A 24,497-nucleotide genomic window follows, 5' to 3' on the forward strand; every position below is an offset into this window, starting at 1 on the left:
CTGACCTCAGGGGCTGCTCTGCCTGAGAGTTATGGCAACAACACAAAGCTAACCTAATTAGCTAGCACAGGCTGGTGGGGCCTTACCTTACCACCTGTTCAGGGCTCCCACTGTGAGGAAAATGCAGCCAGGTGTCAAGCCAGCAGGCTCAGATCAACTAGACATTGTCACTCCTGCCAAGTGTAATTCATTACTGTTCAAGTTTAACTCCTCTGACAGTACCGTTCTGAAACAGGTGCATTCGGAAGCTGCCCCCCCGCCCCCAAACAAGGGAACTAGCTGGCATAATGCCTCCATGTACACCTGGCTCAGATCTGAGGCATCCCCAGGATTTATAAACCAGACTGTGGGCCCGACCCCCATCTACAGAGTGAGTGGCATCCCCCACACCAGGGCCCAGGCCTGGTGAGGCCAGCAAGTACCTAAGCATGAAATTTGAGGTGGCAAAAAGTTCCTGCAAGGGCTGGGTTGGACCCTGAGTGTGGGCGCTTCCTTAAATTGCACCCTCAGTGCCTCACTTGCCTCTTCCTAATCCTGGCCCTGTCTCACGTGTCCCATCGTGTGGCCCACAGAGGGGCATTAATGGAAAGAACGTAGGCTTTGGAGTTAGGAAGCTTCAAGTTTAGATCTTGGCTCCAGCTGGGAGACCTTGAGTGAGGTATTTAACTCCTTGTGAGATACCTGAGCCTCAGTTTGCCACCATGCAAATGGGACTAATAGCCGATCCGCAGAGGGAGCTCCAGGAATGGTTGAGTCTGAACAGTCTCCAATAGTCAAATGGGAACAGTTAGCTGGTTAGGCTGGTGCCAGTCTTGGGGTTTTCTTCCTGCTGGCCCCACTATCTCAGTCATGTCCTTTTCTTCACTTCCCACCAGCCCCATGTGGTCAGGAGGTGGAAAGGTATTCTTTAGTTGTTACTCTGCTCCTAGTGTCTTGGTGGGGTGAGGAAGTCAGACTGCTCAGGGCCCTGCCCTGCCCTTGTAAACATCTCCTCTCCCCAGCTGCATCCAACAGCTGGGAGGACAGCCTGGGCCATCCTGCGGTGGGCGGTTTTCTCCTGAAATGTCAGATGCTTTGGGGTTTCCTAATTTTGGGCATGGATGGGCTTCGCTTATGCATGGAAGGGTTTTACTTAAAGGGAGGGAGAGTAGCAAGTTTGGCAGGACTAGAAGGGAGCAGGCTGCCCTTCCCCCACAGTCCCTAGGAATCCGATTGCTTCAGGGCAAGGAGGGAGGGGAGACTGCTGTCCTGGAGGGCAGGGAAGCCGCCTCCTGTTCTGGAGGTAGCAGTGCAGAGTAAAGGAGGCCAGCCCACCCCTGGTCTGTAGCCAGAATGAGTTTGGCCTTGAAAAGTAACTGGGTTTAGAGGAAGAAACAACTTCTCATCTCTCCTTAACCTGCAACTCACCCCATTTCAGCTGATGGCAATGCCCCCTTTTCATGTGTTGAGGCCAAAAACTTTGGGGTCATCATTGCTTCTCCCACCACCCATTCTACATTAAATCAGTCAAGAAATTCTGTTGGCTTTTTCTGCAAAATATATCCAGTGTCTGACCATTCTCCCAGTTCCACTGAGACCTCGTTGGAGCCATCATTGTCCCTTGTCTGGATTGCCGCTGTGGCCTCCTAAGAGCCAGCTGTCCCTGCTTCTCCTCTTGTGCCCCTGCAGTATACTCGCAAGGTAGCCACTGGTTCAGTTAAAAGGTTAGATCACGTGACTCGTCTGCTCAAATTCCTGCGGCAGTTCCCATTTCCCACAGGGTAAAGCTCTGCAGGATCTGTCCCCCACGTGACCCACCTACCCTGACTTCCTTTCCTCCCTGTGCTCCGCCCCAGCCACACTGGCCTCTTTGCTGTTCCTAGAAGTCAGGCACAGTCCCTTCTTAGGGCCTTACTCTAGTCGTTCCCTCCATCTGGAATGTTCTTCCAGATTCCCAGTGGGCTTACTCTCACTTCCTTCAAGTCTTGGCCAGCTCCTCGAGGAGGCCTTGCCTGTCTGCCAAGTTAGTATGGCCATCTTCCCAGCGTCCTCCCTCCCACGTCCCACCCCTCTTTATCCCTCTCTACTTCCTTTCTTCCCAGTGCACTCATCACTTTCATATATGCCACCAATGATATTATTATGATTACCACTGACCGTGAATCTCCCTAGCTAGAATAAAAGCTATTTGAGGATGGGGGTCTTTGTTATGCTTACTGATACACCCCAAATGCTTAATGAAATGGCCCTAAGAGATATATGTTACTCTTAACTCTCACCTTCAGTCTATCCCCTGCCAGTTCCCAAATCAGTCCGCATTCCCTGAAATCCTGGTGCCTGCCTGTCATTGCCATTCTGGAGCCCTCCTGACAGGCTCTGGAGAGTGCAGCCAGTGCACGGTGGGGTCTCTGTCTCCCTCCCAGGAGGCTGGTGTTCCAGGTGCCCCAGCATGGAAGGCTGCAGGTGAGAATGGAGCATCTGTGACCCAACAGCGCTCACCTAGCTGGCTGTATCCACCCACCCCATGGATCAGAGAGGGTTTGATGGGCCGAAACGGGAGCTTAACCTCATCCTTTTTGTGTCTTTTAATGCATTTGGGGGATGTAACCGGCTTGTGAGCCTAAGGTTGTCAGTGTTATTAAACTTAGGACTGGTGAGTCATAGGCACGACTGAAGTGGCGCTTCTGTTTCCATTGTCCCCAGGCTGGTAGCACTTTGAATGGATTGTCCCATTGTACTCTTCCAACAGTCCCATGAGGAATATGCTATTAACTTCGCTTTGCAGGTGTGGAAACTGAGACTCAGATTAAATCACTTCTCAAAGTGGCCCAGCTTGTAAATGATAGAGCTGGGATTTGAACTTAGGCCCGGGGGATTGTAGAGCCTGAGCTCTCACAGGCTGTTCTCTCCATCCATCAAGTCCTGATCCCAAGCCCTTCCTTCAGCCTGACTGACAGATAAGGAAGGAAAGCGTCTCCCACCCATCCCCATCCAACCACAGTCCCCAAGTTCTGCTGACGTTACTTCCCAAATGTTTCTTGACTCTGGTCCCTCCCTCTCATCCAGAATCCAGGAGCATCCCTCGGCTGGCATTCAAGGCCTCCCATGACAGAGTCTCCTTCCATGTCTCCAGCGCCCCTCCCTCACTCTTAGCCTCAACTTTATATTGTTCTAATAGTGAGTGACTAGAACTTTGCCCTCACACACCTGCTTGCTCACTTCCTTCTCCTTCCCACCTCGCCCCAGCTCATGTTGCACTTGGCCTCTAAGAGCCATCTTATGTGTCTTCTCTGTGAATCTTTTAGTTAACTCCCAGGCTGAGTACAATGCCCTCCTCTGGAACTTCATAGTGTCCTTTGTGTATTGTTTAGCCTATTATTCAGACGCTGTCTCTGGGTCTTCCAGGTCATGAATGCCTTCATCTTTACGCATCTAATGTCTGGCAAAGTACCCAGTTCTTAGTAGGCCCTTGGTAAATGCTTGTCGACCTTAATTATATTTAGTGACTACCTTTTATAAATCTGGCACTATGCTAGGGTTTCATTTAATCCTCACGATCATTTATTTTTAAGAAAAGTACTATTGTCCCCATTTACAGATGCAGAAACAGATTCAAGGAGCTTGGTAGCTTGTCCAAGGTCTCATAGCCTCTCAGTACCAGAGGTGCGATTTCATTTTAATCTAAATGTGTCTAATTCTTAGATCAGGGTCTTTTCACCTTACCAGGCTGCCTCATTTAAGATGTCTGTATAAACAAAAATGGAAGGCTTAAGCTAAAAGGAGTCATCTCTAATGGTGGAATTTGGGGTGTCAAGCAGAGGGTGGGGTAGGAGCTGAGGAGGGAGTTTCCTCAGGGAGTTAGTTGTCCACTCAGCAGCTGACTCACCCCTAACCATCCACACTGCAGGCTCATGCACCCCACAGCCGCGGGTGTCCTCCCACAGGCTTCACTGGCTCTCTCTGACTCATCTTTGGTCCCAGTACCTTCCCAGTGTCCCCAGCCCTGGCAGAGTTTGGGGAAAACTACCTGGCTGCCCTCACCATCAGGCACTGTTTCCAGGTGACAGATGCCACTTGACCTTTGGTGATGCTCCTTTGGCATGTTCTACAGGTCTGCTCAGTACGGTCCCTCTGTTGGATGGTTTTTCCAGGTGGTGTACTTCACGGCCACGTTCCCTTACGTCGTGCTTGTGATTCTCCTCATCCGAGGAGTCACCCTGCCTGGAGCTGGCGCTGGAATTTGGTACTTCATCACACCTAAGTGGGAGAAACTCACGGATGCCACGGTGGGCTTATGGTTTCGTTACGACATGCCCATGGGGGGAATGGCACATGGGGACGGGTCCTGAGCTGGGACGCTGTTGGACAGAAGGAGTCAGACTTCTTCCTATAGGCATCTCACTGTTCTCTTTCACAAGGTCCTGATAATCTTAGAATGTTACGCACTCAGGAAATCTTTAATGAGAAGTGGGCAGCTGGGGATTTTCAGATTCTTGGAATAGTTGTCCTACATCTGGGGTAGCAGCAGAGGCTGAAATGAAGAATGAAATCCCGTTAATAGCTTTGGGCCACCTCATACCCCTTATCTGGTACTAATTATAGTATGTTGGAAATGGAGTTTTGCTGATTGGAAAATAACAGCACTTAGGCAGACCACAAGCAATTCTATTTTAAAGGGCTCAGACACATTTGACTACTTCTGGCACACTGACACAGGGCCAGTACACACTTGTATTTATCTCGACATATTCTGTACAGACACATCTTACTCTAAGATTCCCAATCCAGAAACCTCCAAATGAGAGAGGTGGCTGCTTAATAAGAAGTGATTTTTCTCACCTTAAAGAAATATATGCTTTTCTAGGATACGTTAGGAACACATAGCTAGGATTGAGTTTGCACATAACAAAAAACCTCCAAATAATGGCAGCTTAAACAAGATGGAAGTTAATTTCACTTGCATGCACTAAAGCAGCCTAGTGGGTTGGGTGGCTCTATAGTGTAGTCAAGGGCCCAGGCCTCTGTCTTTCTGCCCCACCGTCATCAGTGAATAGCTTCAGGATGGCTGCCAGAGCTCCAGCCATCATATCAGCATTCAAGGTAGCACAAAGGGGTGAGGAAAGGGGTAGATATAGACACTCTCCTTCTCTTTAAAAGTTGGGTAACTCCCAGAAATCTCACATCACATTTGATTTTCACATCATTGGCCAAAAACTAAATAATATGATTATCACCTAGCTTCACATCCTCTCGATGCTGGGAGGCGGTCGTGTAGCTGGATGAATGACTGCCTTTAAATAAAACCACAGCTTTGCTATTAAGGAATACGGGAGAATAGATGTTGGGGTAGGTCTAGACTTGAACTTTGTCTTCACATATTTTAAGCACAATTTTAGAACCAGATTTCATTTATGAAAATGATGGGAAGTCCATCATACAAATCATATAAATCTCTAGCTCGAAAACTCTTGAGAGGTCTCCTGGAGTTCTATGAAGACAATTAAGAGAAATCACCAAGAGAACCAAGAGGCTATGTCAGCCAAGTTCAAGAAGGATGGAACACTATAGAGGTTGCTTTAAGATGAGGGGCTGTAGAATTTCAAATTTTTAATAGCAGTTGTAATCTGTAGGAATGTCAATTTAACAGGTTTCTATTTTGTATCCACGAATATATCTTGCTGCTGCAAATTGTTTTTCGAGAGTATATGCAGCTAAAGAAAGGGCTCTCCCCTTCTGTTTAGTTTTACATGATAGGAAACAGAAGCATGAAATGTGTGTATAGTGTATCGAATTCCTCTCCTTTGACTAGAACGGAGTTGAGATCTCCCAGGTAATTTACTGCCTTTTGGGCTTCCAGCACAAATAATGTGTGTGTCTTATTTATGTTGGTGCAAAAGTCATCTTGTCCCTGACTGTGTCTTCCCTGGGGAGAAGTGTCACTTGTCATGGCAGACTCCCTTCCCATGGGCCAGCCCCTTTCAGTGACCTTGACTCTTCTCCCCTTTTGCCTCCCAGGTGTGGAAAGATGCTGCCACTCAGATTTTCTTCTCTTTATCCGCTGCATGGGGGGGCCTGATCACTCTCTCTTCTTACAACAAATTCCATAACAACTGCTACAGGTATGTGAAGGCACTTCAAGCCCCAGAGGTTGCTGGTGAGAGGAAATAGGGCCTGGGGATAGAACAATAGACTGAGTCATGGGACACCTGAGGCCACATCCTTATACTTCACCTGAAGTAGAACCAGAGAGTTTCCTCTGGCATAGGTAAAATCCCCTGCCAAGGCCCAGCTGCTGGCTTCTGGCAGCCTGGACCCAACTTGCACTGCTGACTCTGACACATGGCAGGGGACTGAGCCTCTCTGGAGGTACTGTGCAGCTAGCTGTGTCCTGGGAGAGTCCTGTTGTAAGCTATCTAGTCCATGGGTATAGTTGTATGGTAGTCATTGACGAAGTATGGTCATTCAGTCACTCAATATTTTCTAAAGACCCTTGTAAGAAAAGAGTACCTTAGTGGTGGATGTGTTAATTAATTCAATGGTAGGGATCCTGTTACAACATATACATATATCAAATCATCACACTGTATACTTTAAATATAATACACTTTTATTTGTCAGTAATACCTCAATAATGCTGAAAAACTGCAAACTTTGAGCCTTCCCCCAGATCTTTTAATCAGAATGTCTAGAGGTGGGATGGGCCCATTCAGACAGGATTCAGACAGGATCCTCAAGTGATTCTGATGATGGTGACATTTGGATAGTGTGATGTTAGGAGGGCTCTGGATCCCCCAAAGACCTGAGAGAGCCTGGACAGTTCCTGGAGGAGATGGCATCTGAAAGTTAAATATATCCATGACAAACAATAGGAAAATAAGATCCGTTCTCTTGCAGGGGCTGATAGGAAGGAAGAAAGGCAGGCAGAAAGGAAGGAAAGAAGGGAGAAAGGAATCGCATTTGAGTTACGACTTCACAATTTAATAAAACTTCACGATGTGGGCAATATACTTCTTTTGAGGCTCTGTTTTCTCATCTATAAAATTCAGATTATAATACTTCATTGAGATGTAAGAGATGATGTATGCAAAGTTCTCAGAGAAATATTTTGCACATAATAGTTGCCATTATCATCATCATCATTATTATTTTTAAAATAATGTATGAGATATTTTGTCAATGAAGAGGAAAAGATTATAGTTAAGCTGTGGCCTATGAGGGCTGACATCGCCTCACAAAAGTGAGATCTATACTGAACCAAATTTTAGCAGGAGCAGGAGAAGAAGGAATGTTTTTAGGAGACAGAATCAGTTAGAGGTGGGAACAAGTGTGATAGAGACGTGGGGCAGGAGCAGGCCACGGCCTGGAGCAGAAGGTGTGTGTACAGGGGCTGGAGAGATCCTATCAGTCTGCCATAACAAATAGAGTGGATCACCTAAACAATAGAATTTCCTCACAGTTCTGGAGGCTAGAAGTCCAAGATCAAAGTATTGACAGGGTTGATCTCTTTTTTTTTTTTCACATTAAAAAAAATTTGTATTTTTCGATTAGAGTTGATGTGCAATATTATTTTATATTAGTTTCAGGTAGGTATTGACAGGGTTGATTTTTTTTTTTTTCTCACATTTAAAAAAAATTTGTATTTTTCGATTAGAGTTGACGTGCAATATTATTTTATATTAGTTTCAGGTAGGTATATAGCATAGTGTCCTAATTTCTTCTTATAAGGGCACCAGTCATATTGGACTAGGGGTTAGACAATTATATAATTTACAAAATGATCCCCCCAAGTAGTCTACTACCCACCTGGCACTATACATAGTAATTATGGTATTATTGACTATATTTCCTGTGCTCTACTTCACATAGGAGTGATTTCTTTTGAGACCTTTCTCTTTAACTTGGAGACGTCCGTCTCCTCCCTGTGTTTTTACACGGTCTTCCCTCTCTGCGTGTATCTGTGTCCTAATCTCTTCTTATAAGGGCACCAGTCATATTGGACTAGGGCCCACTCTGACGACTTCCATATATTGAGGTCCTGGGGGCTAGGATTTCAACATGTGAATTCTGGGGCCCACAGTTCAGCCCATAAGAGCTGGAATGCCAGACTAAGGTGTGTTGAACTTCCTTGGGGCTGCTCATTAACTAATGACCCAAGAATCAGTCTGAACATCATCAAAGGGGAAAACGTTGCTCTGTGCTTTGTTTAAAAATGAGGCTGTGCGGTGTAGCAGAAAGAACACGGGGCTGAGAGGCAGGAAATCTGGATTCCAATCATGAATTCCAAGTGTTAATTAGCCATTACCTTCCTCTGGGCTTCAGTCTCCTCATTAGTAAACTAAGGGGACAAAGCAGGTCGTTTCCTGAGCACTTGCTCTGCACCTGGCTGTGTGCTGTGCAGGCATCATCTTGTTCTGTCCTTGCAACAGTTGCGAGGGAGGTAGGGCCATCGCCACCATGTAAAAGCAGAGTGGAAAGAAACGACTTGCTCAAGGTCATGCTCCACTAACATGTAGAACAATCGGGATTTGAATTTGGCCCTGAGGCTCCATCTAGCTGTAACCTCTCTTGAATCGAGGGTAGCTGGACAGGGCAGGCTGGAAAACTGTTACCTGTTGCCAGCAGAGGGCGCTGGCGTGAAGGTAGAGGGCTGGTCTCCCTCCCCCTCCACTTCCCCTTGCCGTTTTCGGCTGGAGTGCGCCAGCCCCAGGCTGCCCTCATGCCTTGGTGGTGTTTTCTGATCCTGCTGCCGTCTCTTTTCTCATCCATGGCTTCTGTCCCTGAAACACCCCATCCTCTCAACTTCTCTGATGGACAGACTTGCCTCTGCTACTGCAGTGAGGGGAGATCTGATTCTACGGCAGTGGAGCCAGAGGCCCTGGAACAGGGCAGTTAGGGGATATCTGTTTGAGCCTTTTGGTGCTTATAAATTCAGCCCAAAGGAGTCTGTGGTCAGGACTCATTGTTCCTTTCCTTGTGAATAAGAGAAAATGAAGCCAGCCTGCAGTATATGCACGTTTAGGAATGGCATGTACGCGAGGACACATTTGCACAGATTGCATGCCCTTCCCCTCATCCCTTTCTGCTCACCAAGCACACCTAACAGCCACCTCTTGTTTCTTCCTCCAGGGACACCCTAATTGTCACCTGCACCAACAGTGCCACGAGCATCTTTGCCGGCTTTGTCATCTTCTCAGTTATTGGCTTCATGGCCAATGAACGCAAGGTCAACATTGAGAACGTGGCAGATCAAGGTACAGTGTAGCCATCACCCTGTTGCTGCAGGGCAGGGTCCAGGCTCACCTCACCAGATCCTAATTATGCTCTGCTGGGAAGTTATCCTTCTGGAACAGGAGGGAGGGTAGGGCAGCCTGGGTCCTCCTTTGTGGAGTGACAGAGATATCCTCAACAGAAGCTCACGCGGGGTTAGGACTGGCAGGTCCCTAACCAGAGGGGTTGCTGTAAAAGCCCCTGTCCTGCTTCCCTCTCCTTTGCTTCATTTTCTCTTTCTCTTTTTAACTCAGCTCCAGCCTAAGGTCTATCCCTATTATATCTGTTAGGTGTGAGTAGAAGAGTCATTAGGCAAACCAGCGTCCCTGGAACTGGGCTGGGCACTGCCTGCTGCAGAATGCCGTTCCTTGCAGAGGACCCTTTGCTAATGCTTCATAAAAGCATTGACTTCAGAGCATCCTTTTCCTGACAAAGCACTTTCCTGATTGTTAGGTCAAATGTGCTCTCAGGGTTTTCTGCTTAGTTAGCAAGGCAGACCTGCCATTTTTTTCTCAGTGGGTGGAAAGGTTGGATGGTAGCAGTCGGAGGGATGAAGAATAAATGTCTGCTTTCTGCTCAAGTCATCCCTGTATTAATGGCTAACATTTGTGTGGCGCTTTTAAGTTTACAGAGGGAGTTCATTTTAATCTAATTTAATCCATATTTCTAGCACAGCATTTTGGAGAGAGTGTTTAGTATTTTTATTTAACTCTTTATTTCCACCCAGCGTTGTTCTACAAAGGATATAGGTGTTTGGTAGGTTTTCCTGGATTAAGAGATTTCATTGTGACTCCTGCCTATCATTATGATAATTTAGCAGATGCCTCAGTGTAGGGACCATGCCAGGGGCTGTGGGGACCTGACTGAGGGCCCCAGACAAGATAGAGTGCACACCTGTGAGAGGCTTCTCTGTGTAGCTACCTTTCTTCAAGTAGCTCACTGCAATTCTCAGGAAACAGCTCAGATGCAAGAACGTGAGAAAACTAAGCCCTGGAAATGTCACTTTCTTGGTGGGCTGCAGGTCTCCAGCCAAGGATCTCTCCCCAAGGATACTTAATTGCCACAATTAAGTATCTCTCCCCAAGGATACTTAATTGCCGCTTCAGTGGCACTGATGATGCTCTGCAGGCCTCAAAGAGTTAAAGAGTCAGCTTGTTCCAGGGGGGTAATTATCTCTCCCTGGAGAGACTGCGAACGCCCAGGGATGTTGGGTTCTGCAGCAGTGCACTAAATTAGAGGAGCTGAGCCAATGCCTCTCCCAGAAAATTCTCAGTTCCTGGGGAGCAGGAAGGGAGAGAGAGAGGGGAGATAAGGCTTTGTCTTCAGGGGTACCTGTGCCACCCCAGCTGTCCTCATTTCTTCCCAGCAGAGTAGCTGGAGCAGGTTGGTCCTGCCCCACTTTCTAGCAGATCTCAGGGGTTTTTTTGTTTGTTTGTTTGTTTTTTGACATTATCGAGCTCATTGTAGTCAAGTGCCCAGAGTAATTCCTGAGACTCCATGTTAGTTAATAGGTCTGAACTCCTTCCTGATTCAGGAAAGGGACTTGGGGGCACATGTCACTAAAACGCAATGGAATTTATTTTTCCTTTACATAGAAAGCATCAGACAATTGCCTATGCTTCTCTCTGAAAAATGTCCTTTCCAGATTGTTTTTACTTCCTCTGATTTTAACAGGGAGAAGAGCACTTCTAACAGGTTCTAACTTGTTGTGCTAATAATTGATAGTTTCTCATTGTCACCAGCCCAGGGACAGTGGGCTTCGTTTTCCATAGGGGAGGGCAGTGTCCCAGGAGACCTTCTCCCGGAGCCTATGGGGGCAGCTAGCCCTGCTTATCTGAATTTGTATGCATTCTTCTCTGTGACTTGCAGGCTTGTCTGATTTCCCCAGTATAATGAAAGCTCTGATGAATATAGGACAGAGATTTGGGGTCGGGCCTGCATTAAATGCCAGCCCTTCTCCCTCCTAGCTGGGCAAGATTGGCATGTAGACATGCAGTACATTGTTGCTGACCCACATTTTTAACTACGTTTTGGTCTTTAGTCAAAAACAGGTTTGCTTTGATGATCTAACGATATTCTATTTTGTTTACTGCTCCTTTCTAAGGGAGACATTTTTGTCACAGTCATTACCCCAAATCTTGACCATATCGGAGTTTTGGGGGGCTGAAGGTAGGATCAGTGACAAGACCAAGCTGTCCTCTCCTTTTACAATGGGCATAGGGAAGGGGCCATCTACTTTAGAAAAGCAGCTTCCTAGAAAGCCAGCCTTTTAGAGTCATCTCCCAGTCATCTCTATGGCTGCCTGTGGAGCAATGACTCATGGTCAGAATCCATCCCAAAGCCCTACTAAGATGCTCATCCAGCAGCAGAAAGACTGAGTTGAACCAGAGCAGATGGACACAAATGTGCATATTGTATTTAGAGTTCCCAGGTGTAGGTGGTAACTGTCAAGTAACCAGACTACTAGGAAGTGCTGCCTTGGTCTCTTGCCCCCGAATAGTCCAGCGACCCTGTTCATCAAAACAAACACTCTCAAACAGGCCTGACCATCCAGCCATCTGTCTATCACCTGGATGCCAACCCTTCCACCCAAAGACACAAGAGTTCAGGTGGTGTATACTTTGAGAACCCATCCGTTTCTAATGGGTTTCATGGCAGAGTGGCCTTTCCCGGTGTGCTGCGGGTCTTGACATACTGCATTGACCAGAGCCCCTGGCTGTGTCTTTAGTGGCTCTCTAGAATAAAGGATGCCGTCGCTGTAGGTCTCTGGGGGCCTGTCGTGTTGCTGGTCTGCAAAGCCCCTTTGCTATTCTCTCACAGTCTGTTCTTACCGAGTCCTCACTGTCCAGGCATCGTTCTGAGCCCTTTATTTGCATCGACACATTTAATTCTCTTAGAACTGTTATCTCCACGGGGTGGATAAGGAAACTGAGGTTTGTCCGGAGAGAACGAATCTCACTTATGGTCCCACAGCTAGCAAGAGGCAGCGTCAGTTTTCCAGTCTATGGGAAATGGAGCCTGTACCCACCCACTGCGTCATACTGCCTCCCAGTGGGTTTGGAAAGAAACAGGACTTGGCCTCTACCAGATGTATGGACCTCGTCTGGGGACAACTTCTCTGTGGCTCAGACAATCCATCTTTTGAAAAAAAAAAAAAAATAAACTCTACGAAATAATATAAAAAATGTATTTTTAAAATCCGCTCCCCAGCCATCTTGGGTGAATAGAATTGGCTGAAAGTGATGCCTTCCCCTGCATACTTTAGGGAGGCAGTTGAACTTGAAGCAGGCCATGTATTTGAAAATCATTTTTGTCCTGAAAAAGCAGTAAAGCCCAAAGGACTGAGTCCTGTTAAAGCCATCAGTCAAGGTTCTCCGGTAGTGGCCACTTCAAGACCTCTTGTCCACTTTAAGGGCCCGACTGTTGCCGGACACTGACAGCCTTTCTCGGTGTTCTGCATTCAAGACCTATTTCAAACTGTAGTTTAAAACAGACTTTTCTTTTGTGGTTCACATAGGGAGCCTTCCAAGGGCTGGCTCTACCAATAAATGCATAATAAATGCATAAAGCAGGGGTATCCGAGGCATTTGAGGATTTATTCTTTAAATGCCCCAAGGCTTTTGGCAACATTAGGAACAAACACCTTCATAAATTCCAGCTTAAAAAGTATTGTTAATGCTTCAGTTGTAAAAACGCCAGGTGCTACGATTTCTGTTTTCTAGATGTGTGCTGGCTGGGGATTACTCCAGCGTTCACTTGTCTCTGCCCATTATCATTTAGTTTTCTATTTACAAGGAAATTTACAGCTGCCGATCTTTAGCCATTGTGGGTTACAGTAATCTTCTCACGGAGGCTGTGAAGCAGACAGGAACGGGGAGAGCGGGGCTTTATGCTGACAGAGAAAACTGCAGCTCCGGTGTCCTCCAAGACCACACGCGTAATTCTTGGGGAATCCCGAATCAGAACTGCTAAATTCCAAGTTCATTGTCCATTCATAATGAAAGCTCATATTCCGCGGGTGTCGATGATGTGTGAGGCATCATTCTCAGGGCTGTGCCTGTGCTTTTCTCATCCGTCCCTCATGACCACCCTGTGAGGTCCTCCGTTGCTATTCCATCGTATGGATGGGCAAAATTGAGGCTTATGGAAATTAAATAACTTGTCTAGGGTTGCCCAGCTGGTAAGTCATGGAGTCTGAATTTGGATCCAGGTCTTTTTGACCACTAGAGCCCAAACTCTCAATCCTTACACTATGCTTTGCCACCCCTTCTCCCCCAGCTAGTTACCCATGAACTGATGTAGCACCTTCTTTACCAAGCCTTTGTGGGACAAGATCCTAAAATTGTTAGATTGATTCATGTTTTATGTAAATGGATTCTCCTGGAGGGGTGAATAGGAGAAAGGGTAGTTAAAGGGGGGGAGGTGATGTCATTCTGGGCATGTTCTAACCTTTAGAGCAGTTTCTCAACATCAGTGCTATTGACATTTGGGGTGAATAATTCTGTTTTGTAAGGAATGTCCCATGCATCGAAGGATGCTTAGCAGCACCCCTGCCCTTAACCCACTAGACGCCAGTATCATCCCCTGGCATCCCAGTTGTGAGAATCAAAAATGTCTCCAGACATTGCCAAATGTCCCATGGTTAAGAATCACCATTCTAGAGGGTAATTATTATGTTCTCCCCCAACTCATCAGTACAAAGATGGGGTTTTTGTGTTATTTGCATGAGACAGAGCCTTGCCTTGGCACTATTTTTGAGCCTCTCCTCTGAGTTCCCCAAGATGTAGACCTAATTCCCCTGGTCCTTCCCTTCAAGAAGCTTGAGGTCTAATTGGGGAAATGGGTAGAGATGAGTAAAAAAACAATAACCAGTGGGAACAGCATACAATAAGTAACAGCTCAGGATCTCTCTGGAGAGGGGGCCCTGTGGGTTTCCAGGAAGAGGGGGCCTGGAGCTGGGCCTGTCTGCAATCATTTGTCTTCTTCTTTCCAGGGCCAGGCATTGCATTTGTGGTTTACCCGGAAGCCTTAACCAGGCTGCCCCTCTCTCCATTCTGGGCCATCATCTTTTTCCTGATGCTTCTCACTCTTGGACTTGACACCATGGTGAGCCCCTTCCCCTTCCATTCGTGCCCCAGGGTCCTTCCAAAGACCCCATTCTCCTGGATCCTGCATCCAGCCTGCAGCAGGGGATGAGCTTAGCAGTACCTGAACATTTTCCTCAGCTATGTAGGGATGGTGAGGTACCTCTCCAGGGCTCAGGATAAACTTGTATTTGTGGGTGACTGGTGTGATGGTGCCAAGGAGCCATCCTCTCTCCTTTTATTTCTTTCTTCGTTCTCTGTGTAAATTTTAGCCTGTGTACTTCCTGCTTTGGTGTCATTTTGACAAAGCAAATTCTGTGGGGCTGGAAAAGGGAAAATAATATGAAGTCAATTTTAGGGAAATTGCTATGGGCTGAGACTGCTACAAATCATGCTGACAGGTGCTCAGAGTTTAGTAGTTGGGTGCAAAGAGGGGTATTCCTCAAGTAGAAGGTCAAATGCAGATATACTGAAGGAGGAGACGAATTTACATCTCATGAATACAAAGCGAAGCTTCAAATATCCTGATGGGTGAGTATGAGTGAGGTGTCTGAGGGCTGGAGACATGGTTTCTAAAGCTTATATCTGGCTTGGAGTCCTCGAGCTGGCCTTGTGGGCCGGACCCCCAACAGGGCCTTTTAGACCTAACAAGGCTTTTTAGGCTGTCCTAAAAACCAAACCTAACAGAGACACCACTCCCCTGGGGGAGGCATGAAGGCTTTGGGGCCCTTCTGGGTCGGGCGGTCTATCGCAGGCTCCCCTTTCCTGGCATCATTCCAGTTTGCCACCATCGAGACCATAGTGACCTCCATTTCGGACGAGTTCCCCAAGTACCTGCGAACACACAAGCCAGTCTTTACTCTGGGCTGCTGCATTTGTTTCTTCATCATGGGCTTTCCAATGATCACTCAAGTAAGTTGGGATGAGGGCGGGTGGGGGGCCCTGATGCCTCTCTGTCCTTAGCTCCCACACCTCATAATACTAGCCAAATCACTGCTGTTTTGCATAGATGGCACCAGTTCATTAGGGAATCTGACCACAGAGAGAAATAGGTTGCCTTGGCTATTAGCACTACTTGTAGCATCTTTGTAATTGAGATGTAGCCTTTTTGAGCCAACAAGGCAGGTGTGTCCTACTTTAAGAAATATGAAAATCCAAATTTACCGACCAGAGAAATTTCCAGTTGATTATTCATTATAAACAAGACTCTACAGCCACTGAGTTCCTTCTAGTCCTGAGTATGTTGGTGAACTGAGTGTTCACTCACTCAGTATATGTACTGCTTTTGCTCTCTCTGTGACCTTGAGCAAGTCACCACTTTGGGCCTTAGTTTTTTCATCTGTAAAATGATGGATTGGAATGAGATGGTCTCTCAGCTTCACCTATTGTAGAGGGACTTAAAGAGTGCGATAAAGATGCAGGGAAATGAATGAGTACTGCCCGAAGACATCTAAAGGTTATATGAAGGTCAATCAAATGCAGACATGTGGGTAGAAATGATCAACCGTTTCTCAAAGCAAAAATGAAGCAATCCGGCTGCTTTCCCATATACATCTGCAGATGTTGACCTTTGCCTTTTAAGAGTAAGGTGTTAGATCATTTTCTCTGCTTCATCTATTGATTGGCTCAGAGTCTCTTGAGGGACGGCTCTGCTAACATGACGAGGCCTCCGGCTGACTTAATGGATCATTTTTAGGGAGGGGAGAGCCTTTGACTCCTGTGTACCCAACTCTCCTTTCCTGTTGGAAGTGAGAGAGAGACTAGATCCAGGCCCCCTGATGATGGTTGCTTTGCTTTCCTTCCAGGGTGGAATTTACATGTTTCAGCTTGTGGACACATATGCTGCCTCCTATGCCCTCGTCATCATTGCCATTTTTGAGCTTGTGGGGATCTCCTATGTGTACGGTAAGGGAACTGTGCTTGCTTCTCAGGTAAAACTTTGTGTCAGTAAGTGGTAAGGGAACTACCGTGCTTGCTTCTCAGGTAAAACTTTGTGTCAGTAAGTGGGTTTTCCAGATTTAATAAGACAACGAACAGGCTTAATTGCTATTACTTAGGAAACGTAAGAGAGCTGCACCTTTATTTCCAAGCTTGTCTCAGGACCCAGATTTAACAGAGAAATGGCTTTGACTTCTATTCCTTTGGTTCTCTCCCCTCACATATGCCTAGAGGGTCTATAGTGTCCAGAGGCCACTCATTGAAGGTGTCGGTAATACTGAAGGAAATATACAAGCAAACATTCAAAGATGATCAGGTCTGCTGCTCAATGCATGCACTTCTTGCTTGTGGACACAAGGAAAGAACTTGGAACCTCCATAATCATGGATTGACCTCTCCAGAAAGGCCCTAAGAGCTCATTTGGCTCAGTCCTCTAGTAAACCATCAAAGACTCAAAAAGAGGAATGCCACCCCTAAGGTCACACAGAGAGTTAGAGGCACAGGTCCTGACTTCTGGTCCAGAGCCCTTTCCTCTGTGTAGAAAATTCGTGATTGGGCCCCCATCAGGATTACCTTAAAGTGGAGCAGGAAGCTCACCTCAAGCTGAGAACTTTTAGAGTGAGTTGAGAAAAGCTGCCTTTGGTGAATCCTGGAAACTGTTCCCAGCACAGGCCACGAGGCTTGGCTGTCCTCCGTGATGGCTGTCGTCAGCGAGTCCTGGAGGTTCACGGTCATGAAGGGCTGGCAGATGTTCTGGGTCTGGGCTTGCCATGGAGTAGCAGTAAATGTCAGGAACTGAGGGCCACTAAAGGTCTCAGGATCCATTTATTTTGTCGGTAGTGGCTACGGTGGACTCTTTGGGGGGTAAACCTCAAAATTGAAGTATAATATCTATACAAGAAAGAGCACATATCTTGAATATACATCTCTATGAATTTTTACCCTTATGTAACTAGCACCCAGATCAAGGTATAGAACATAATCAGGGCCATTTTTAAGGGGTTGAGATGAACCATTGTGTTACCTGAAGGAATACCACAGTCTCTGCTTTCTACCGCAGCAAGAGATTATCTTCTCATATATCATTCCTCCCCACTTTCACGTAGCAGAGGGCAGGCATTGAGGAAACAGGGCCAGGAGGGATAAGTCTGGCCTGAGGTAGGCTGGGGGCACTGGTCAGGTGAAGGGAACTGGCACAGCAGGTGCACAGGGAGGTAGGTGATGGCAAGGTAAGAGATGTCAAGTGAAGGCTGGATGAGGAGCTGCCAGAGACTGCTTCCCCGCCTCTCAGGGGGCTGAGGGCAGAGGATCCAGAAATTCAAGGGGGCTGGGAGAGACTTCGAACTGGGGGGCAGGGTGCAAGTGGCCAAAGTCTCAGAGAAGAAGGCCTGAGGTGGTACAGGGGTTATTCTTTATGGGAGGGGGCAGAGAGGAAGTGGGGGTGCCTCTGCCCCTCTTGACCTGCAGGGTGCCCACTTTCCACATAAATGGCCCATAGGACGAAGGAATGAGGAAAATTAAGCTGAGGCTGCTGTTCCACCGGTCAGATCTGCCGACACTGAAGAAGGAGCTCAAACTTGGGGACCATTCAGGTCCCTTCAGTTTAGCTATCTCACAGTTCTGAGGAAGCCACATTTCTGAACTTGGGAAACAATGCAAGAAACTGCTGAACTCTAAAACTGTTCCTCAAGAGCTTTTTCTGTCAAGGAGTGGTTTAAAAACCTTCCTAAACCAGGTCTGCGTGGGGCAGTGGTTACATGGGGCATGAAAATAACTATCTTCTCTAGGTGTTGCTCTAGTTAACTCCATCACTGACCAGGGAAATGGCAGTCCTTTGAGTGCTGACAGAGTGGACTATGGCCATTCGGAATTTATACTGGGCTTTGCCTGCGGTTATCATCGTACACAGAGCAAAGAGAAATTGACTCATGGAAGAGTGACCTTGGGACGGTGGGGGACAAAACAAAAACGTGTACAGTGTTTCTCACTGTAAATCCCAAGGCTTTCATAATACACTGTGCTTATTGACTGCAATCTTAATTGTTTTTGTCCAAGTTGTTGCTAAGCTCATAAGGTGACCTCTGAAAACAGCGGTACATAAGCCAGGCTGTGGCAGTGCTGAGACACCCGGCTGACACTGAGTGTCTTAGCTGTCACTGTGGGATGACATTTTTGAACCTCACTATAGAGAGTATTTAATATCTATTTCGATGCCCAATTTTTCTTACTATTCCTGTGGTGAGTCATTTGTCTGATAGTTTCCTGCATAATGGGGGTCATGTTGACACCAGTCTGGGGCCGTCTCTAGCAAACAGCACTTGAGCGAGGGGCTCTAGGGCTGCCCCCCCACCCCCCGCCCACTGCCACTGCACCTCATGCTCAGTCCCCACTTATCTATTTGCAGGCTTGCAAAGATTCTGTGAAGATATAGAGATGATGATTGGATTCCAGCCAAACATTTTCTGGAAAGTCTGCTGGGCGTTTGTAACCCCGACCATTTTAACTGTAAGGATCGCATGCTTCATCGTGCAGATGGCACCTTGCATGTTATGTGGTGCTTTATGTTTGAACAAAGCGTGTGCCTACATATGAGCCTGGGAAGCTGGTAGGGTGGGTATTATTATTATTGCCTTCTGGGTGTGGAAACTGAGGTTCAGAGAGGTGAAGTGACTTGCCTGAGGGTGCTTAGCCATTTGGGTGCAGAGCTAGGCCTCACGTACAGTTTGGAGCACCCTCCTGGAACATTTCCCATTCTATCAATCTGCCTCAAGTACTGAGAGCAGATAACAATCACATTTCCCACCGCCAACCATGGGCCGGGCTCCATTCAAAGTGCTTTAAGTATATCACCACATCTCTCTCCGACAGCAGCTCTGTGGGGTTGACATTATAATCATCTCCCTTTTACAGACAGGGAAACTGACACCTAGAGGTTATGTGACTTGCCTAGCAGTATACACCTAACACACAGCGTACACCTAATACACAGCATGGGTTCAAATGCAAGCGATCTGGCTCCAGAACTCTTGTTCCTAACCACTACTCGACACAGCCACTCTGCAACTAATATGGCATAAATTAGATTTTTATTGTTCATTTTTATTGCCTCTGAGAACTATTTTGTCATCCCCAAGTGTGGCAATGACATTTTGAGAGTATCTGACATTCATCTTCTTAAAGATCAGAGCCCTTCGTGTGTCAGTAAATCTGCATAGGGACTTACATGTGCACCTTGTCACCTCCTTTATTGTGCCATAGGCTGCAGGCTTCGCTTCAATCCACTCTCCAAGCACAGTTATTGATGGAGACCTTGTCTTTCCCCCTCCTCCTCCTTGGCCTGCGGGGTGTGTCATCTGTGCGAGGCTGCAGAAAGCCAGGCGTAGTTCTGACTGAACCCAGCAGGTGGCAGTAGAAACCAGATTAAGACCTTTATTCTACTACACAGTACCAGTTTCTCTAAAGGAAGTCAGGATGGAAATAAAATTGTAAAGAAAAAATATTTTTTCCTTTTTTTCCCCCACTACCACAGAGTGAGTTTTAATCAAAACACCTCGACTTCTTTCTGGAAAGACAGAAGTTTAGACAGAAAAACCGTTCAGCACTTATCTCCCTCTGCATGACACGAATACCGTACTGACGCTCACATCTGTATTCACATTGTAGAGGCCGTAATTTGTCTGAAAAGTCTCACCAGATTTGGGGCGTGAGCGCTGAAAAGAAGGAAGATAGATTTTCCAGTCCCTTGAATTCAGGACCAGAATGTGTATGAAGAATTTGAATTTATCTAATTGGTGGGAAAAAAAGTGATACTATCCCGCCTCTGGCATTCCCCACCTCTGCTGAGCTTTGCCAAGTTACTATTACATATGATTTATTCTTGGGTGGAATCAAAGTTACAATCTGTTCTAGATTCTGCATACGTTTTCTTCTGTCCTAGAAAAGATTAAGCTTCAGAGAATTTGATTACATTCTGTGGAAACATCACTAGAGGCTCTAGTAAGAGGCAGGCACTTTATGAACATTGTCTCTAAAGCTGACCACTCTGCTTGGTGGGTGATTTTAGCCCTGTTTTGCAGTTGCGTGCATTGAGGCTTGGAGAGGCTAAGGTGCTTGCCCAAGGCCACAAAGCCTGCAGGGGACAGAGCTAAGAATTGAATTCAGCGCTGTCTAGGCCTCTAGCCCACACTCTGATTAATCTCTAAAAACTCAATGCTTTTATCTCCAACTGGAGTTTATCCAGTTTGTGATTAAAATAATCTAATGTTCTTTAAGAGTAGAATGTTGAAGAATAAGAATTCTAGGCGCTTTTTTGAGAAAGTTCCATCAACTATACCGTGCTTTACTTGATATCTATTATAAAGCTGACATCAGAGACTTGTGGAGAGGTCCAGAAAATATCCTAAATGAGATTCCCCTCTGTGTTTGGGCGCTAGGGACAAGCAGAAGTGGTCAATTCCGGCATCATCTTCAACTAACGAGTCTCACTCCAGAGCCTCTTTGGGCTGCCATCAGCAAAAGGTCAGGGTGGGCCGACTCAGTGGCTAGATTATCGTCTCTTATGGCCAGGCTCATCTGAGGATGGGGTTTCATCAAAGCTGACTTGGCAGAGGGGAATTTATGGCAAGAGCAAGCTTGCACAGATAAGTTCGACCTGATATTTGTGCAACTGGAAATGAGTATCAAAGGACCAAGCCTAACACTTATTTTTTGCCATTTGCCCTTCTGTAAAATGGATATTTGTAGTGTACTGGAATGAGGTAAGATTATGAGTTTAAATTACTTTGAAACCCCTGAAATAAAAATGATTATTTTTATATGTGCCTTCGTGGATTTATAGAGCTATAAATATTCTCCATGCAATTATTGTATACATAGTTGGATCGCGTTAGTGAATTATGCTCACACATAAGCAGATGTATTGCTATTTATATAGTAAATGAAATGGAGCAACTTACCATAAATACATTAGGCCATACTTCCAATAGACTAGTTACTAAAGCTTATAACTCTAGAGCCAAGTGTTTACAAAGGGGCCCAGAGTGAGGCATCTTTTCCATGAGAGCAGTTTTTTCAACAGTTGTCTTCAGGCTTGTGTTGCTTTGAATCAATATATTGAATTATTATTGCATTGAAATACTCACTCGGCCCAGCAGCCTGGTCTTTGCAGCAGTAATATAGATGACTTACATTTGTATAGCGCTTCACACTTTCCCAAAACACTTCTATGTATTATCTTTCCTGACATAATTCACTCCAATCATTTTTGGGCAGTTGCTTTACTGCTTAAGATGGAGTAAGAAAGGTGGGGAGGAAGGAAGGACTTATGTCATTATCATTAGGCACATTATTCTAGGCCGATGCTGCCATAGGCAGCGTGAATCCAGGGAAGAACATAGTTTTCGCGGGGCCATGCCCCCCAAAGGCGTGGCAGGAGCAGTTAGAAGCCCTGCTCTGTCTTTTTTGGTGCCTCTTTTTTTCAGCACATGTCCTTCCTTATTTCTTTTCAATTGCACTAACCAAGTCTTCAAAGAGTTCTCACTGCTGTTTGCAGCCAGGATGCAATGATAGGAGATAATGGGCAGAGAATAAATCATGACCTCTCTTATAGCTGAGGGGGAACTCTTGAGTAAATACCGGACTGTCATTCCTAGAACATTCCTAATGTTGTACACGGAGTGTGAAATACGTTCATTTTATAGCACAGAATCTGAGACATAAGGGTGCCCTTGTTCATTAGTGGTAGAGCCCAGGTTGGCCTGTTGGTATCCAGGCTCTCAGCCCATCATTTGGTGATGAGGCAGTTAAGAGGGAACTGGGCATTTATTCTCTTTGTCCCACAGCTTATTGCTGGGCCAGTCTTCCAGTTCGGTCACTGCTTAGGGACCCCTCTGGATCTCAGCCAGCTTTAGAGGGAGCTCCTGGATGCAGGCCATTCCCCATTCGAGGAGGAGTGGATTCATTTTTTAAAAACTAAACTTAATGAATTTCTTTCTTGTAACAAAAGCCTATTATTCATTATAGAAACTACAGACGACCCCTTAAAAACATCCACCATCCCCCCTCCCACCTCTATCCATCCATCACCTTGGTGTAGGTCCTCTAAATGTGTCTTCTCAGCCTGTCTGTGTGTACATACACGCATATGCATTGCTCATTTCCTATGGGATGGCAAATGCAGGGGCAGCAGCTAAGTGTGTGTGTTGTCTTCACCTCTTTGAAATTCAATTTCTTCATTTGGAAAATGGATAAATAATACTTCTCTTTCAAGGTCGTTATAGGTGTAAAATGGGATGATAGGTATGAAAGCATCAGACTCACAGCAGGGGTTCTATACATGGCTGCTAAATGAAGGAATACTTCACATCACCACCCTAACACGTGCGTTCCTCTTTTTCCCTAGTTCATCCTTTGCTTCAGCTTTTACCAGTGGGAGCCCATGACCTATGGCTCTTATCGCTACCCTAACTGGTCCATGGTGCTTGGATGGCTAATGCTCGCCTGTTCTGTTATCTGGATCCCAATTATGTTTGTGATCAAAATGCATCTGGCTCCTGGCAGATTTATTGAGGTAATTCTGTTAGCCCCTTTCCCCTGTCATCCCCTCCCAATGGAGAAGCTCTGAGAGCTCTGTGCATTAAAAATCAAAAGATTCTGTAAACTTATTACAGAGGGAGTGTTGGTGATTAAGTGATTACAGTTGCCTCTGTTTCTATTAAACCCATTTTTATTATGTATCATTTCTCTAATGGAGGCACTCAGCCAATCCGCAGGCTGAATTGTTATTATGTTATTCCACAGTGCGGTGACAGCTCTAGGAAATAAATGATCAGAGTGTCTCCTTTCCTGGAGTTTTCTCCTCCTCTCCCCTCACCTGCAGCTTAAATCCCAGTTTTTGGTTTTTAACCACACATCCGATTCCCCCTTTCCTGATGTTTCTCTATTTTCAAGCCTCCTCCCTCCAAACATCTATTACTGTTACATTAAAAATCATTACCCCTACCTGTGTGCCTGTTGTTAGGGATGGTTGAGGGGGGTCTAAGCTGATTAAAATGTCACCGTCTATAGAATGTGATGACTGGTATGAGGTGAGCCCTATTTTTCTTTGTCAGTTAATCCCTTGCTGGACCCATTTCTCATTTATAATGAAAAAAAAAAAAATCCCCATGCTCACTCCAGAGTGGATAGGAAGGGGATTGCCACTTGTTGAGCCACCAGTAAAGTGTGGTCAGTCTTCTGTTATTTATGACAAGTCACTTGCTCAGACATGCTAGGAATAGCTCAGTACTGCCTCCGTCTTGAAGATCCAGACTTGGCGTTTTGGACCTGGCCAGCACTACTCATGGTCTGGCCCGGGGACCAGCAGCATCGGCACCACAAGGGAGCTCGCTGGGAATACGAATGATCAGATTCCATTTCAGCTCCACCGAACCAGTCTTGGGGAAGTGGGACCCTGGTGTCCATAGTTTAGCAAGCTACCCAGGTGATTCTAATGCACAGTCACGTTTGGGAGGCATTGGATTAGACCAAGGTGCAGAAACACCTGCCGATAGACGGTCGTGAAGAACAGCTGGAGGGGCTTTGCTCTTTCTCAGCCCAACTGAGAAAAAAAAGAGAGGTCTCTGGAGCATCCTGTGGAAGCTCGGGAGGGGAGATGCGGGATGAGGAAAGTGTGTGAATAACTGTGACACAGATGCCTACGTGCCGGGGAGGTAGCCTTTGTCCTCACCAGATTAAAGATGGAGACAGCTGGCAGAGGAAGACGTAGCAGTCTTCTTACCGAAGCAGTAAGCAGGGTTTCATCCTCAGGAGGTTCAGTCCGTTGTCCGCTTGAGGTCAGTTACTGTGGCCTCCTTGACCTTCAGGAATGGCTTGTGCTGCAGGTGAACCTCTCCACCAGCCGACCTAGAAATCTTTTTCCCTCTGAGCAGAAGCTGGTTTAGCCTCTGCTATTTTTGTGTTAGAATGAAATTCTCTAAACTGATGAGTCGGCTATATAAATTTATTAGGGTTGATTTGGGACACAAAGGTTGCAAATGGATGATTAAGGGGAGATTAAACTAACAGCTATAAGAAGCAGCTTCCCTTTAATAGGTAATAAACATATAATTGTTCCCTCTCATGTAGTCAGAAATATGTTTTCTTTCCTCTTCCTAAAAAATGTTTTGTTCGAAGTGTTTTCCGTGAGTTCAGTTGAAGGATTAGAGACATTCCCATTATTTTAAGTCCGCT

The 24,497-nt window shown here is 46.1% G+C and overlaps 1 protein-coding gene across 3 annotated transcripts in view; it reads left to right on the forward strand.

The window, feature by feature from the left end:
• Positions 1–24,497, forward strand: part of SLC6A5 (solute carrier family 6 member 5) — a 45,761-nt gene that overhangs the window by 20,337 nt on the left and 927 nt on the right. For all 3 annotated transcript variants that reach the window (XM_006907975.1, XM_015586363.1, XM_015586364.1), the window contains 8 exons: positions 4,131–4,265; positions 5,995–6,098; positions 9,106–9,230; positions 14,240–14,352; positions 15,111–15,242; positions 16,136–16,235; positions 18,673–18,773; positions 22,669–22,836. In XM_006907975.1, the coding sequence (XP_006908037.1) occupies positions 4,131–4,265; positions 5,995–6,098; positions 9,106–9,230; positions 14,240–14,352; positions 15,111–15,242; positions 16,136–16,235; positions 18,673–18,773; positions 22,669–22,836 (978 nt within the window). The remainder of the gene's footprint in view (positions 1–4,130; positions 4,266–5,994; positions 6,099–9,105; positions 9,231–14,239; positions 14,353–15,110; positions 15,243–16,135; positions 16,236–18,672; positions 18,774–22,668; positions 22,837–24,497) is intronic.

This window comes from Pteropus alecto, unplaced genomic scaffold (genome assembly GCF_000325575.1).
Source record: "Pteropus alecto unplaced genomic scaffold, ASM32557v1 scaffold71, whole genome shotgun sequence".
NCBI classification, from domain to species: domain Eukaryota; kingdom Metazoa; phylum Chordata; class Mammalia; order Chiroptera; family Pteropodidae; genus Pteropus; species Pteropus alecto.